The sequence below is a fragment of the Periplaneta americana genome, chromosome 9, assembly GCF_040183065.1.
Source record: "Periplaneta americana isolate PAMFEO1 chromosome 9, P.americana_PAMFEO1_priV1, whole genome shotgun sequence".
In the NCBI taxonomy this organism is placed as follows: Eukaryota; Metazoa; Arthropoda; class Insecta; order Blattodea; family Blattidae; genus Periplaneta; species Periplaneta americana.
Window position 1 is genome coordinate 139,509,711 of NC_091125.1, and position 16,187 is coordinate 139,525,897.

General features: G+C 37.1%; 1 protein-coding gene across 32 annotated transcripts in view; it reads right to left on the reverse strand.

Moving 5' to 3' along the window:
- Nucleotides 1–16,187, reverse strand: part of trol (terribly reduced optic lobes) — a 1,501,851-nt gene that overhangs the window by 298,044 nt on the left and 1,187,620 nt on the right. For 24 of the 32 annotated variants that reach the window (XM_069835989.1, XM_069835996.1, XM_069835998.1 and 21 more), the window contains one exon: nt 7,270–7,386. The exons of the other annotated variants lie outside the window; for them this stretch is intronic. In XM_069835989.1, the coding sequence (XP_069692090.1) occupies nt 7,270–7,386 (117 nt within the window). The remainder of the gene's footprint in view (nt 1–7,269; nt 7,387–16,187) is intronic. 32 annotated transcript variants of the gene reach the window in all.

Sequence of the window (16,187 nt, forward strand, 5' to 3'; positions counted from 1 at the left end):
GAATCAAGTACTTCACAAAGTTCCGGTTCTCAATACGCTCCGTCTCCTCCCAAAACATCCCGAGTCATTGACTTTGAAGAAAAATGTAAGGTAATAGAGTATTGGATTCTGCCAGGTGTACCAACAAACAAAAAGAAAAAGTTTAACCATAGGTCATGGAGCAGTATGAAACATAAATTTACATGGTTAACACACGAAAGTCAACTCTACAAAATGAAGCACGCTGTCGAACAACAAAACGATGTTATGAATAAAATGAAAGAAGTGCACCGAAGAACATTTGAGGAATTCTGTATGCGGCGGTCGTCAAATGAAATTGTAAAGAAAGTGACATAAAAAGAATTGCACTGACAACAGCTCGTGATTTATTAGGCATAGATCAGAAATACTTCAACGCAAGTCCTACTTGATTGCATCGCTTTAAAACGCATTATAAGATTGTCAGCCGCAAAATAACATCATATGTAACAAAGCGTCAGGTACGCGACAAGACAGCTCTTGAACAATCAATCCAAACCTTCAGACGTGAGTGCGCACCACTTATGGACATGTACGATGATGATCATGTGTTTAATACAGACGAGTGTGGGTTCCATAAGGAAATGCCTTTCGGCAGAACATTAGAACGTCAAGGAACCAGTAAAGTGTATGGTGTCATGCAATCCAAAGGGGCAACTACACATTCCTACACTATAATGCCGGTGGTTTCTAAAGCTGGAAAACTGATGCCAAAGTTACTACTGATTCTCCAAGAACCGAAAGGTATAAGTGCAAGAGTTGCGGAACGCATTTTCCAGAGTGACAACCTTGTAGTAAAATGGACGTCGTCGGGAAAAGTGACCAAAGAAATATGGATAGAATTTTTACGAGAAATATTCCTCCCAAATTCTGCAACACGCAATCTTCTCCTGTTAGACTCATATGGTGTCCACTGCAACGAAAATACAATTAAGCAACTGTTAGAAGAAGGGGACTATGGTCTTGAAAAACTAGTAGTGAAAATCATACCACCAAATACGACTTATGAGTTGCAACCTTTGGACAGGTACTTTTTTCGAATGTACAAGCATATGATTCGACACATTTCTCATAATGTAGATTTTGATGATTCATCTGATACATTACAACAACGCAACAATATACTGAAACTACAGTCGCTTGTTTACCAGCAGTTTCTTTCTCCACGATTCCAACAGGCGCATGGGTATGGTGGGGTGTTAGCTGGATTGGGATCCGGAAGTGGACAACGTTTTCAAAACACTACAGAGTACTGTATTCGAAATGTACAAGGAATATGTGCGATTTGTGCAAAATCAGCCTTTATAAAGTGCGGGTGGTGTACTGACAATTTGTGTTTCCAACATTTTTTTGTTAGCTATCACTGTTGTGCGACATATGTTTCTGGATAAAAAAAAATCAGATTTTGGAATACGATGCATTAAGTAACATGATGACCACATCATCGTTTTCCTTCTTATGCAGTAATCGCTAGTTGAAGGTATGTTTTCGTGCTGCTTGAAATCTCGTGTTCTGCGCTGTGTATCGCACTTGGTAATTGCAGTCGAGTTACCAAATTTTAGGATTACTCATATTTTATTATGCCGATTCCAAAAATATAAGTTTCATTTTCACTGTTTTTTACCTCAGGTGAAGGTTTACTTGTGAGATAAAGATGATGAGTCCGGGGTCCAGCACCGAAAGTTACCCAGCATTTGCTCATATTGGATTAAGGGGAAACCCAGGAAAAAACCTCAACCAGGTAACTTGATCCGACCGGGAATCGAACCCGGGCCACCTGGCATCACGGCCAGACGCGCTAACCGTTACTCCATAGGTGTGGACTGAAATACGTCTTGATTCTCTAGTACCATAAATAACTATGTTTGGTTATTCCAGATGACATACGTGCAACAAAAGAAATAATGATGTAATATTTATTATAAAATCACTAACTTGTGGCACATAACACTCAGAATGAAAGGCATGATGGATTAGTACAAAAATATTTTCTTACGATTAAGACAAACTACATATAACAACATTGCGACACAAAGTTGTTCTTTCAGTTAACACCAAATATGGTAACAGTTGCTTAATATGCAGTAACCTTCATTATCTACCTGGGTGGTGATCTAAAAATGGTATGAAGTACAAAGTAGTAAATTTTATCATCCATTCATCAATTCCACTTCCTTCTACTGTATAAGGTTTAAGATTAGTTTCGCCAATATATTTACAACACGATTAATACAGTGATAACTAACTTATTAGGCTTCTATTATGCATAATTATGGTACATCCACTTCCAGTTTAATCCTTACATGGAGAAGAGATTTTCTTGTAATACTATAGTCACATTAAGAGGTGCAGTATATTAACTAATGTTTTATTCTGTTCTTTGGAAAGAAATTTTATCTCGAGGAAAACTGACACGTGATTAGAAACGGAAGTTAAATTTACCATATGTATATTTTCAATCAGGGACGAAATAAATTAATTCTTTCTTGGAAAAATCTTTATAAATAATTTAATTAATATAGTCTATATTGGAATTAGAATAACATAGCAACAATCTGAAAATTATGGTCATCATCAAACTGTGACACTTGAAGCAATTTTATTTTTATTAATAAACATATCTAAATGTAAGGTAATTCCGGGAGAGTTGCCCCACTTAAGGTTTTTATCGTTTAAAAATTAAACAAACCAAAGGAGATACTTTATTCATGTGTTACAGCATGTGACATACATTAAAGGTTTATGTAAATTTTAAAACAATCGATAATTCGTACACAACAAGTGGCAAAATAAAAATTAATCAGATACGACATCACTGTAATATACACACATATAGGGGAGAGATGCCCCGCTGTGGTAATTCCCAAATTAAACTATTAATTTGATAAATAACGCTCTAAATAATGTTGCTTATTTTATTTTTCCAATAAGTTCATTTTCTGAGCTCGTTTTTCAGTGCGACCACACATATGGCACTTAGCCCACATGTTATGCAACTTCTTGCAGGAAAGTCACTGAATCCAATCAACAACTTCCTTCATTTGATAAAATTTTCAAGGCACTCAACAAAGTAGGAACTATCTACTTTGTTTCATTTGACGACACTCTCTTCATATTTTCTCCAAAAGTGTCTTCTATATCTACTAGATTTTGAAGAATTTGACTTTGAGCTTTTTGGAACTGGGAGGCTTTCAAAGATGGTGTTTCCATTTTTATCTCCACCTGTAACGCGTTCCACCGATCGCTTTCTTTTGTTCACAGCAAAAGATATTGCTGGCACATAGTTTATTTCATGAAGGGATTTGAAAGGAGTCGCTGTCGCTGAATTTGCCATTGTGGCACTTGAGCCGAAATTACAACTTATTATCCCGTTATCATTAGAACTTGTAGCCGATAAAGTTTTCTTTTCTTTGAGATTTCCTGAAGTGGCACAGAAAGGAATTCTTACAGCTGTGTTGTTGATTGATGCATCATAAATACTGAAAAGGTGCTCAGGAACTGCATCTGGATTGAAAGGATAGAAAGCTCTGGCTCGAAATCCAAATGAACTCTCTATTACTACCAACGCAGCTTTCTAGATGGATAGTCAGGCTTGCTTTTTATAAGCCATCCATTGCTGTGATTCTCTTCTTGAAATAATGCTTGAGAGACTTAAAATGTGAGCAATCAAGAGATTGAAGTGCCTGAGTTGCATAGGTTGGTAGGCAAACAATTGTGATTCATTATCCTCATTCTAGCATTTTATGTTATCAAAATGTGCTGAATGTTCATCCAAAATTAAGGGAATCTTGCCAGGATTCTTTTTTGGAGTAAACTTTTCCTTCAATCGCTTCATAAATAATTCTGATGGAACATAGGACGATTTTGGATTCATATAAACCCCCGTTTCTGCTAGGAATCCGTCAAAAAACTTCCATTTTTCGCCTCAAACATTGGCGGTAGAAGAAATGTTCCCTCCGAATTGCAACATGTTATGACAGAATCACTTCCACCTTTCTCGCTTGAAGTTAGACTTCAACATCTTTTGATACCTTTTTCTCAACCACTTTTCCTTGTAAATTTGTTTAGTTGGATGCCACTTTCCTCTATTTTATGTGGCTTTCCTACAAATTGCGTTCACATAGAGTTGTTTCCAGTAGGTCAAAATACTGCTTGACTTCTTGTCTCGACATACCTTGACCTCTTCAGAGAGATGGATGATCCTTCTGACTGGCTGACAGGTAACTCAAGGTTTCGCTCTAGGAAGAATTGCACCCATTGGATCTTTCTTGAATACTCCACTAGATTTCAGTCGGTGGATTTTTTTCTAAATAATTCCATAACAGTGCGATGCTTCATTAATTCCCAATTCCCCAAAAAGTTACAGTAAGATTGAAGAAATCTCTGGGATTGCATGACTAACGTTTGGTCGTGAAATGTGTCTTTCAAACATAACTTTGGACATTCCTTAAAATTTTGAAGGCCCTCAACTTTGGGCACCTATTGAAAATGTCGCTGCAACAAATTTAGAATACCGGTATTCCTTAAAATGTTCATGGATTTCAACTTTGGACACCTCTTGAAAATATGTGATCCTCTAGCAAGTTTTGGTCATCCTTTAAAAATTATTGGCCTCTAATATGTAATAATTCTAAACCAATATAATAATTCAATTAAAATTCCAATAAATTCAGCAAGGACACTAATAATAATTAGTTATGTACGGTAATATCACTCTTAAGTACATGGGGCGTCTCTCCCTCAAACAGGTGGGGCATCACTCCCTTTAGCATGACCATTACGCCTTATGTATTTAAGGGCAACCGTAATGGACGATTACTTAATTTTTTTTTTTTTTAGAATGGAGTAGAATCCATGTACTTGTCAAATATATTGGATTAAGCAACATATACATAGCCATTATCCCAATTACGAATTTTGAAAAATTATAAATATTATAACAAAGCCTACGAAAAACAGCATTTCCTTTTTCTATTCACTTTTCACACACAAAAAAACCGCCACAAAGATTGCACTGGTTGCCTTCGAGGGTCATATACGAATTAAAGAAATGGTCCCAAGGTCGATTCCTTAGAGGTTTTGAGATAAGGAGAAAAGGAGGGTGGGGCGACTCTCCCCGTGGGGCATCTCTCCCGGAATTACCTTATACATTTATGTATGTTCATGCCGATAGCAGCCACGGTGTTCGAATTAGCCTAATTTAAAGGGGTTTCCTATTCTATATGTCTACAGTAGAGATGAACAACGATCGAGAAAACGAGACTAACAGCGCCCGCAAAGCCGAAAACCCGCACTACAATGTTGTATTACATCGCGTCCTTGACGTAAAGACTGATTGTGAGTGTTCCGACAGTCGAGTTTGATCACTCCCGAAGTCAAGCAGCCTTGAATCGCCACATTGTTTATACCTGACTGAACTATTATCTACTTTGGCAACTGTTATATATGTATAAACAATCAAGTACCTAGTCTATTTGAAACATCATCTCTACCTTTCAGTGTGTAATAATCCGTTCCCCAGTCTTTATTTAATTACTAGGCCCTTATTAAAAGGCTAGGAATTTTCTTTTCATATGTTTAAGATCAAGTGTGCAATCTCAAGTAAAAGATATTAATGTTATGTTTTATGATTCTTAGAAATGCAAATTTATTTTACAACTGTTTTTCTTTTATTTATATAACCATAGCTAATATCATGTAATAGAACCAGAACATTTCGATAACTAAGATACTGTTCTGCTTTGTCTTTCTGTCTCATTCAAACATTTATAATATTATTTATTTTAATGATGTATATTATTAAAAGTTACGAAATCTTTCCACGCCGATCAAATGCTATTTCGAGAATGATAAGCGAGACCCGAAGCGCACGAGTATAACGAGACGAGACTCGAAAAACAAATGCAACGAACAGAGCGAGCGAGAGCGGCAGTTAGTTTTGTTCATCTCTGGTCTACAGATAAATGCTTTTATTTTGTACTGTAAATTTAACTGCATATGCTGAAACTGATCAGGAAGAGAAAAACGAATTGGCTGGATTACTGGTTGAGAAGAAACTGCTTTCTGAAGGATGCACTGGAAGGAATGGTGAACGGGAGAAGAGTTCGGAGTAGAAGATATCAGATGATAGACGACATTTAATTGTATGAGCTGAAACTGATCAGAGAGAGGAAATGGAATTGGCTGGGTCACTGGTTGAGAAGAAACTGCTTTCTGAAGGATGCACTGGAAGGAATGTTGAACGGAAGAAGAGTTCGGAGTAGAAGAAGATATCAGATGATAGACATTTAATTGCATATCATGAAACTGATCAGGAAGAAGAAAAGGAATTGGCTGGGTCACTGGTTGAGAAGAAACTGACCTGAAGGATGCACTAGAAGGAATGGTGAACGGGAGAAGAGTTCGGGGCAGAAGAAGATATCAGACGATAGACGACATTAAGATATATGGATCATGTGCGGAGACTAAGAGAAACATAGAAAATAGGAAACATTGGAGAATGCTGAGTTTGGGCAGAACACTATGAATGAATGAATTCTGGTAGTTTTCTTAATTCAATAAAATTATGTATTGATTTCTGTGGAAGTTTTAATATTGCAATTTAGGAACGCAATTACCTATTCTAAATAATGTGGATAGTCAACGCCATCAGTTTCTATTAAAGTCCCTAAGTTTTAAGTTAGCGGCAATAGAAATCGCGACAACTTGAAACAAACTGTTGTATTCTATTATTTTTTAGGTTATTTCAGTTAATCCGGACTTTCGTTAAACCGGTCAACTTATCCCTCCATTTAGTCCGGATTAACGAGGTTTTACTGTATATGTATTATACGCGCAGTGAATAAAACATGAATCATTTAAAAATCTATATGCTTCAACATTCCTCAATGGGGCCAGTCAGAAAGAAAACACTAGAAAAGACAAAGAAGAACATGTTGAATACAGAGAAGTTGAAAACTGAGACAAAGCAGCAGGCTGAAAGGATGCTAGAAATCGGAAGAATAGACTTCGCATTACAAGAAGAAAAATCGAGAAAAAGAGCAAACATCACAAATTTACGTGAGAAGATGAAAAAGACTTTTGAGTGAGAAGCTGTAGATGCATAAAACCTCGGAAGTTGTCTACAAACAGACTGACTGAACACAGTATCTTCAGCATCAGAGAGAAAATGACGAAGAAAATAGCAGAGGAAGTATTCATTCAGAAGAAAGTCATTTCAGCAAGCAACGCATGCCTAGATGGATATCTCACCGATAGGGCGACATTCCGTCTCATCCTCGAAGTCCGGACAGTTCGCTATTCCATCACACACCTGCCTATTGTCAATGCAGGTGCCGTCATTACACGTGAACTCGTCAGATCCACACACTAAAAAGCCAGGACAACACATCAAGCTTACATGGGTAACACAAAACACAATTCTACACATACGTCCATCAGCATGTATGAACTAAACTTGCTAATACATAATTATGTATAAATAAACTTCGAGAGAAAACATTTGTTATTTCTTACACACCTTCAGCTACCAATTATAAGTCTTGACGATTTGGTGATGGTGATGACAGAACTAAATAATGATGATGATGATGATGATGATGATAATAATAATAATAATAATAATAATAATAATAATAATAATGATGATAAATAATAATAATAAACTAAACGGGCACAATTAGTACTATAATTGATAGAATATTATAGCAGGCTACTTTATGGGTTATACAGGATGTATCAAAAGGTGTCAATCGTTGAGATGATAGAGGACCTGATTTTCTGCAAAAAATCTTAATACCATTTTGCTGAATTCGTCCACGTTGTCGAGTTGTAGGATGATAACCATTACTTTGATGATCATCATAATAAAAAAAATAACTATTAGGTACAAAAACATTAAAATTGCTTAGTGATGTACAGATAGTGTACAGTAGTGGCAAAAAAATCGGACCGACGGAATAATCAAAGTCCCCGAAATGAGCCACTGCCACGCATGCCACGCCCGCATTCACAAGATAGCGAGTAATCTATTGAAATTGTTGTAGTTTCGACTGCTGACGTAGCCCATTTCGAAAGCCATTAGAAAATAAGCTGGTAAAATTCATGTTCTGGGAATAATAATAAGTTGATTAAGTAGTAAAATATCGCTGCAATCGAAAAGTATTGGGAATAAATTTGAATAAGGAACAAAAAGTTTCCTTCCCAGGCAGGATTCGAACCACGAAAGTCTTAGTTACCAGTCTATCACGCTGTGGAGTGAACAAGGCTCTGAAATCAGCTACAAGGGTCGGTCCGGTTTTTTTTTTGCCACTACTGTACATTAAGCATGCCAATTGTTATTTCCAAAGGACTTATAAATTCCGAGGGGAAAAAAAGTTGAAATATAATATATATAATAGATGTACCTCCACCCTTAAAATAACTTAGGCTTACTTTTGTAATTTAAACACAAAGGCAGTGCACTGGATAAAACAAAAATATAGAAACTCGACAAGTAAATCCCGCGAAATTACATTAAAAACAACACTATCCCGTAGTCTTATAATACCATAACATCTATAGAATATCATTCACATAACATGCTACCTTTGGTACAAAGCACACAGTACACTTAACAGTCATAAATGCAGAACAAAATAACAAATAAACTAATTTTGTGGCACAAATTACTTATGAGAAGCAGGATAACCTCACCGTCACAATGAAGCCAGTCATCTCAAGAGATCAATTCAAAGGGGTGACAAGTCCTTTTAACCTGATTCATTATAAAGAGATTGATCAGATTGAACTTACAGCATGTGACCCAAGCAAAACTGACACACAGGCATATTCAAACTCTCATAACATTTAACACAGCAACATATCACAGTTGTCATTCAATATCAAGTCTCCATGTGCTTCTTCATTCAATCGTGAAGGAGAATTATATTCATACTTCAGTAGATTACACCATCATATACTGGGTGTTCATTTCAAAGTGTGTCATGACGTCACTGTTGTGAGTCAGCGATTTGAAGCGAGTTTCAGGTTTTATGTCAGAGAAGTTGCCTATTAACCAAGGCGTTCAATCTGAACTTGAGAACGTGTACGGTATAACTTGAACGTCGTAGCAACAGATGGCGGCCTGTATGGTCTGTGTGCTACCATAACCTCTTTCGAGTTGTGTTTTGCGCGGGCAAGTCGTACGCAGGGTATTTGTTATCAACGGTTGCGTACGGCAACATTCCACAACACAAATCAAATGCTCCGTGTCCGTGTTGACCGTCCAAGTTAATGTCAACAATTACTGTACGTAAGTAATTGTCTTAACCCTCTTCCCATATCCCGACAGTAAGAAAAAACTCACCTCAGTACGTGTTTCCAAACAGTTCATATTCCTGCCACTACCGGCGTTACCGTGCGTATCGGTAAGTACTCTTCAGAATGAAGGCCGTACTTGCTAGGCAACTTCTCTGGCATATAGGTAATACGCCTACGCGGAAATGAAGGAAGATTGAATTCTCTAGGCTCATCGGCTAGCCACATGACGGCATACAGCGAGCCATGACACACTTTGAACTGAACACGCAGTAGAACTTAATTCTAAGGCGATAAAATTCTTACGAACTTTAGAATTCACTTTGTTTTTAACATAACTTACTTGCGGTTTTTGTTATTAAAATTAATTAGGGGAAGTCCGTGTAACTTGGACCAGTGTGTAACTTGATCCAATGATGCAATCACTATTTCCAGGATAGTTTGCAAGGTACTTTATACAGCGCTTTGAACCTTCTACATGGTAGGCAACTGTCCATAAATCTCATTATGCAGGGTTGGCTTGACGCGGTCATAACGGTGTCGAACATTCTGTCCCCAAATTCTTCAAATCTTTTCACATTAGTTTGACAGCGTGTTGTGCGAAGACGTTTAGAAATAGAAGACTGCCTTATACATACGAAGAAATACCAGTGTTGGAGGTAAGTTGAGTGAAATTTATATCAATATTTGTAAAGTAGTTTTTACGTAAATAATTTTTAAGTGTTTCTTTTACAATGCGTGTAAATTGAACCATCACAAAGCGTGTAACTTGAGCGAATGCTAAAATGTACCTACCCTTATAATATAACAAATTTAGAAGATAAAATTGTCCATTATGTCTTCACTAGTGTGAATTTCCAAAAATCAGAGGTCAGTGGATGAAAATTTTGTAAGGACATATAATTAAAATATTATTTATATAATATTATATAAATAATAATATTATAAAACATTACTTTAGTTTATTTCAATGTTAATAATATTTTATTTCTTAAATTCTGTAATAAGACTTCGTTTTATTTGGTGGGTCGACAATTACAACTTTTTAACAAATTCTGCTTTCGCCATTACTTTACAGATGACTACAAGACAGGCAAGAAAAGCGAAGGGAGTGTATGGGAAGTGGAAAGAAGAAAATCTGCAACTCGCTTTAGTTGCAATATCGGAAGGGGTTGGCGTCAATGAGGCTGCACGAAGATATAATATACCTAGTGCCACACTTAAAACATACAACAAAAGGAAGGACGCTAAAATTAGACTTGCCACAAGAGGTGGAAAATGATCTTGTGACACATCTTCTGCAGCTAGAAAAAATGTTCTATGGGTAAATACATTACAGCAAAATGTATATTAGGGCCTACTATAGACCTACAACTTAATTCAATCAAACTTAATATAGGCCTAATACTTAATCTGCTTATTCTTTAATTTCAGATTGACACGACGAAGTGTTATGCAATTAGCATACGAGATTGCAGAGAAGAATAAACTGGCCGCTTGGTTCAACAGGGAAACGAAGTCTGCCGGCAAAGAATGGTTTTCCGGCTTTATGAAGCGCCATCCCGAACTTAGCCTTAGGCAGCCAGAAGCCACATCACTTGCCAGGGCTTCAGGATTCAACAGGGTTGTCGTCGGCAAGTTCTTTGACACATTGGAACACCTTGTCGACCAACACAAATTAACTGCTGCCAGAATATTCAACATGGACGAGACATCCCACAATGTCGTTCAACGCCAAGAGAAGATTTTGGCACAGAGGGGAAAACCTCAGGTTGGAGCCATTTCTTCGTGTGAGCGAGGTCAGAATGTGACAGGAGTGTATGCCATGAGTGCGAGTGGCTTCTTTGTACCTCCTATGCTGATTTACGCTAAGAAAAAAATGATGGAGTCTCTCACATTTGGAGCGGCTCCTAACACCATCTTCCGCTGTCAGGATAAGGGATGGATGGATTCTGACACATTCTGTGAATGGATTAGACACTTCATTAGAACTGTCAAACCCAGCCCTCAGGAGAAAGTACTGTTGATTTTAGATGGTCACAGTAGCTATACGCAATCGCTGAAAGCGATTGAGATTGCCGTCAGTACGGTGTGATTATGTTATCTCTACCGTCACACTGCACGCACCATCTCCAACCACTGGATGTGTCGTTCTTCAAACCTCTGAACACATTCATGTCAGCTGCCATATCAACGAAGATGAGGGAACTTCCAGGACAGCGGCTGAATATCCAGCACATTGCCTCACTGGTAGGAGTGACATTCCCCAGAGCAGCAAATACGCAGATTGCAATGAATGGCTTTAGGCACACTGGTCTTTGGCCTGTCGACCGAAATGTGTTTTCAGAGGCTGATTTCGCGCCTTTTTTGGTGACCGATCGGCCTTTGAATGGTGAGCCATCAGCATCAGCATCTCGGGCAGCAGAAGAAGTGGAAGGAGCAACAACAGCAGCATCAGCAGAGTAAAAGATGGGAGACAATGTGGAGCTACTTTCTGGTCTCACAGAATATGTATCACTGAAGGAAATAAGCCCTTTGCCTTCGTCTTCCAAATCTGGACAGAGAAAATCCGGAACGAGATACAATGCATCTGGCGTGGTGCTGACGGCTACGTCACACAAGAATGCTCTGCAGCAACAATCAGATGGGAAGGCCGCAAAGAAGAGAAAATTATTTGATTTGAAAGTTAAGGTGACATCCAAAACACGCTGTGTTATTTGTGGTGAAAGTGAGAACAAAGACTGGATTCAGTGCAATCGGTGTGGAAAATGGGCCCACGAAGAATGTGCAACAATTACAGATTAACTATTTTATTACTGTTGTATGTGAAATAATTGCTTGACACAAATTTTTGTTTGAATAAACAACATTATAGAAGTTAAATGTGTTTAATATGCCTGGTCCAAGTTACACGATCCTCTGGTTCATATTACACGACCCTGGCTCAAGTTACACGACTTCGAAATTTTGATTAAATTTTATTTTTGAAGTATTAGAATTAAAATTAGTGAAGTCATATTTTATTTAGGGATTTATTATGGCAATCTACCATCATAAAAAATTCAGGGACATTTTTCTCAATATGATAAGTGAGTTACGGCCATTCAAACTTAGGTGGTCCAATATACACGGTCTTCCCCTACATGAGTATCTCGTCATTTTTCTATATATACCGGATGTTCCAAAACAATCCAAAAATTACACGCACTGTGGAATTTAGTTCATTCTGAACCCTAAACGACAGTTGAATAAGACTTTACAATCTACTGGATTAAAAAATATTCAAGTTCGCATTTTCAGTGTAGGCAGACTAGGAGTACATTTCGCTTTACGTGAAATTCACATATTTTTAGATAATTTATCGTCGCTGTATCAACTACTAGGTTATTTTACAATTGATGTAATTTGTGATAGCGAGATGAGGCCAAAGATTCGTCATGAATTATCTAATATATGCCTCTCACGAACACCACTTAGGGCTATGTTTTTTTTGTTTGTTTAGTTTTACAACACTCTGTATATTCTATAACATAGGCTACTTGTTTACGTCTCACCAACATCACTTACTACGTTTTTTTCGTTTAGTTTTGCAACATCCTGTATACTCTAGAAAATGCCAAGTCTCTACATAGAAATACAGACAAATTTACAAAAAATGCAATTTTCATACCTATGATACTAGGACATCTACAAACCTGCATATAAATTACATCATAAACTGAAACAACGGCTTAGAAAAGTGTGAAAATCTTTGTATAGTACACATGAATTTCTATAATCAAATTTAGAAAAGGTTAACCTAATTTTTTATAAAAAATTTCCTGTTAATTACTAGGTTTATTATTGTTTTATCGGTTCTGTAAGTTCCTAGGGTCAGTATCAATTTAGTCTGTCTTTGCTGATTTATATAATAAATAACCTTCAACTATTTAGTTCTAAGAAATTGTAAAATTTAGGTTTATAGTTATAATACATTTTTGACATGTATTTGCTTTATGGTGAATAAAATATAAAAATATCTGTACCTCTATACAAAAATTATCATACGAAAACTGTCTTCTTATTAGCCTATTATCTATCCAAGCCAAGTACCATACTAATGTATTACTACGCCATGGTAAACAGAAAACAAAAACAAATATACATTAATGCATAGGTACATTAGGTTTCATTTAATCTAACATAATGGTTAATTACATTGCATTGATTTGAATTGACATAATATGTTTAAAAACGTTAGTCATAATGAAATATTTATGGGACTATATCTTATAGCGTATATTGGCTTTGGCTTTCAACCAATCGTAGATCAGTCAGTAACATCATACTGTTTTGGCCCCATGGTTTTGGCCTAGTACTGTTCTTGGCTTGGACAGCTATTAGTAGCTTCATATGAACTCAACAAAATCAAAACAGGAACGTAACACTGAAAAAAAAAAAAAAAAAAAAAACTCCTCACTGATAGTAGTTCGTAACTTCTTTCCGAGAGGCATCTCAAAACAGATGTGATGGCCTTTGCACACATTCGTCCTTGTGCGGGTATAGCCAATTACAATCATGGTTCAGGCAATGCTCGTTTTCTGACAGTATTATGGCTATATTCGATTAATTATTCATTATTTTAGCATCCAAAAAGAAAGCAGTAGTTGATAAAGAATTTAGTAATGTGCAGTTCGTTAATATATCTTGGGTAAAATCATTTATGGAACTTTTCTTCGTAAACGAGAATAATGTTTCGCGAAGGCCGAAATTCGCGACATCACGGTTACGAGGTAAGCACCGGCATGGACTTATCTTGAACCATCAAATCGATGGCTAAGAAGTGACACTTTGTATCTACAAAAATAGTCTTTAGATTAACTACATTGTTATTATGTTCATAAAATGGGGCATTTAAATAATATTTTGTCCTCGAGTAGAAGATCTTGCGAAGCAGATAAGATAGGCTACATATCTAAAAAGTTTGTTTTTGAGAAAAAAATATTTTTAAAACATATTTTTTATTCCCCTGCAAATTTACAGATACGAGGTATTACTTCTTAACCATCGAAATCTATATTGTTAAAACTTGCTTTCCTCTAATTTGAGTAGGTAGAGCTGGTGAGCGTCCAGCGCCGTGGCGTCGTGGTCTAAGGCATCCTGCCTAGGACTCGCGTTACGTAATGCGAGCTGGTTCGAGTTCTCATGGGGGAAGAAATTTTCTCATGAAATTTCGGCCAGTCTATGGGACCGATGCCCACCCGGCATCGTGATGGACTTGGGGAGCTACGATAGGTAGCGAAATCCCGTTACACAAACCAGCTATAACGGCTGGGGGGCTAATCGTGCTAACACAGTCTAGTATATACAGTCGCGAAGCTCAATACGTAGTAAATATGCAAACATTAGATAGTTGCTCACCACTAGGATCGCTAATATCGCCTCATTACAGGCAATGCAAAATAGTACCGTCACAATCTATTGTTTCTAGTATCCTCAAAACTCAAGCTTCGTGACTACAGTATATAGTAGACTGTGGTGCTAACCACACGATACCTCCATTCTGGTTGGATGATCGTCCACCTCTGCTTCGGCATGTGGCTGTGAGGCCAGCAGCTGCCTGGTTGGTCTTGGCCCTTCGTGGGCTGTAGCATCACGAATTAAAAAAAAATAAAAATAAAAAAGAGCTGCTAAGCTGGTAGTGACGGAGCTAGAGTTTTCAATTTCAGATGAGAACTTAATTGAGGAGGCATACCATTAGTCATTAGCGCCCCCCCCCCCCCAAAAAAAAGCGAATTGTCCTATCCGCCCTATATGCCGCTGGCAAAAATCCTTCCCTGTACTCCACACGACGAAAATTATTTTTTGAGTAAAGTATTATGAGTTGTGTTTAATGCTAATACAAAATATTGCTACTATTTAGCACACGGTACATTTTCCATTTACGCACCACTGAGATGCGAAACAAAAGCAAGCAAGTTTGAGCTAATATTTAAGTAGTATAATTAAATAATTAGTTTCAAATACGATTATTGTGGTTTGTGCAAAGCCTATCCAACTGTTCTGTAGAATACCTGTATTATCCATTATGTTTTTTGTTAGGTTATTTTACTGTGCTATATCAACATCTCAGATTATTTAGCGTGTGAAAGAAATGAAGGTGATAATGCCGGTGAAACGAGTCCAGGGTCCAGCACCGATAGTTACCTAGCATTTGCTCATATTGGGTTGAGGGAAAACCCCGGAAAAAAACCTCAACCAGGTAAGTTGCCCCGATCGGAATTCGAACCCGGGCCACCTGGTTTCGCGGTCAGACGCACTAGCCGTTACTCCATAATGTTTAAACGTAACAAATTTTTAGTTGCAAAAGGTTCAAATTTCACTGCAATAGAGTGAAGCTGGGATTGCATAGTGTTTTCAACAACGAACCTTGTTATTTCTCATGCTTTAAAATCTAATTTAATATTCCCAAACACAACAAACGTATACAAAACACAAGAGAATCGGAGTGGAAATAACTTCTGATTTGCATGCTGAGAATAGTGGAGAGTGTTAATTTTGTACGATGAACCCCACGAATACCAGACAGAAAATAAACATTGAAAAGTATTTGGGACACAAATAAAGTTTTATAGAAACAAGTGGATCATCTCTAACATTTTCCAGAGGCTAAAATCGCAAAATTAGAATACTTATTTATTCTTCAAGGATATTAAAAGTTACAACTGCTATCTTCAGGCCGAGAGATCCAATCCTTGCCGACGATGACGAATTTACCGAGGTTAAAATTAATGTTCTACAATATTGTAACACTACAAGCTCAGTTGACATATCTTGCACGATTATCATTACCACACAATGTTGAAACCAAATGAAGACATTTCAGTATTCAA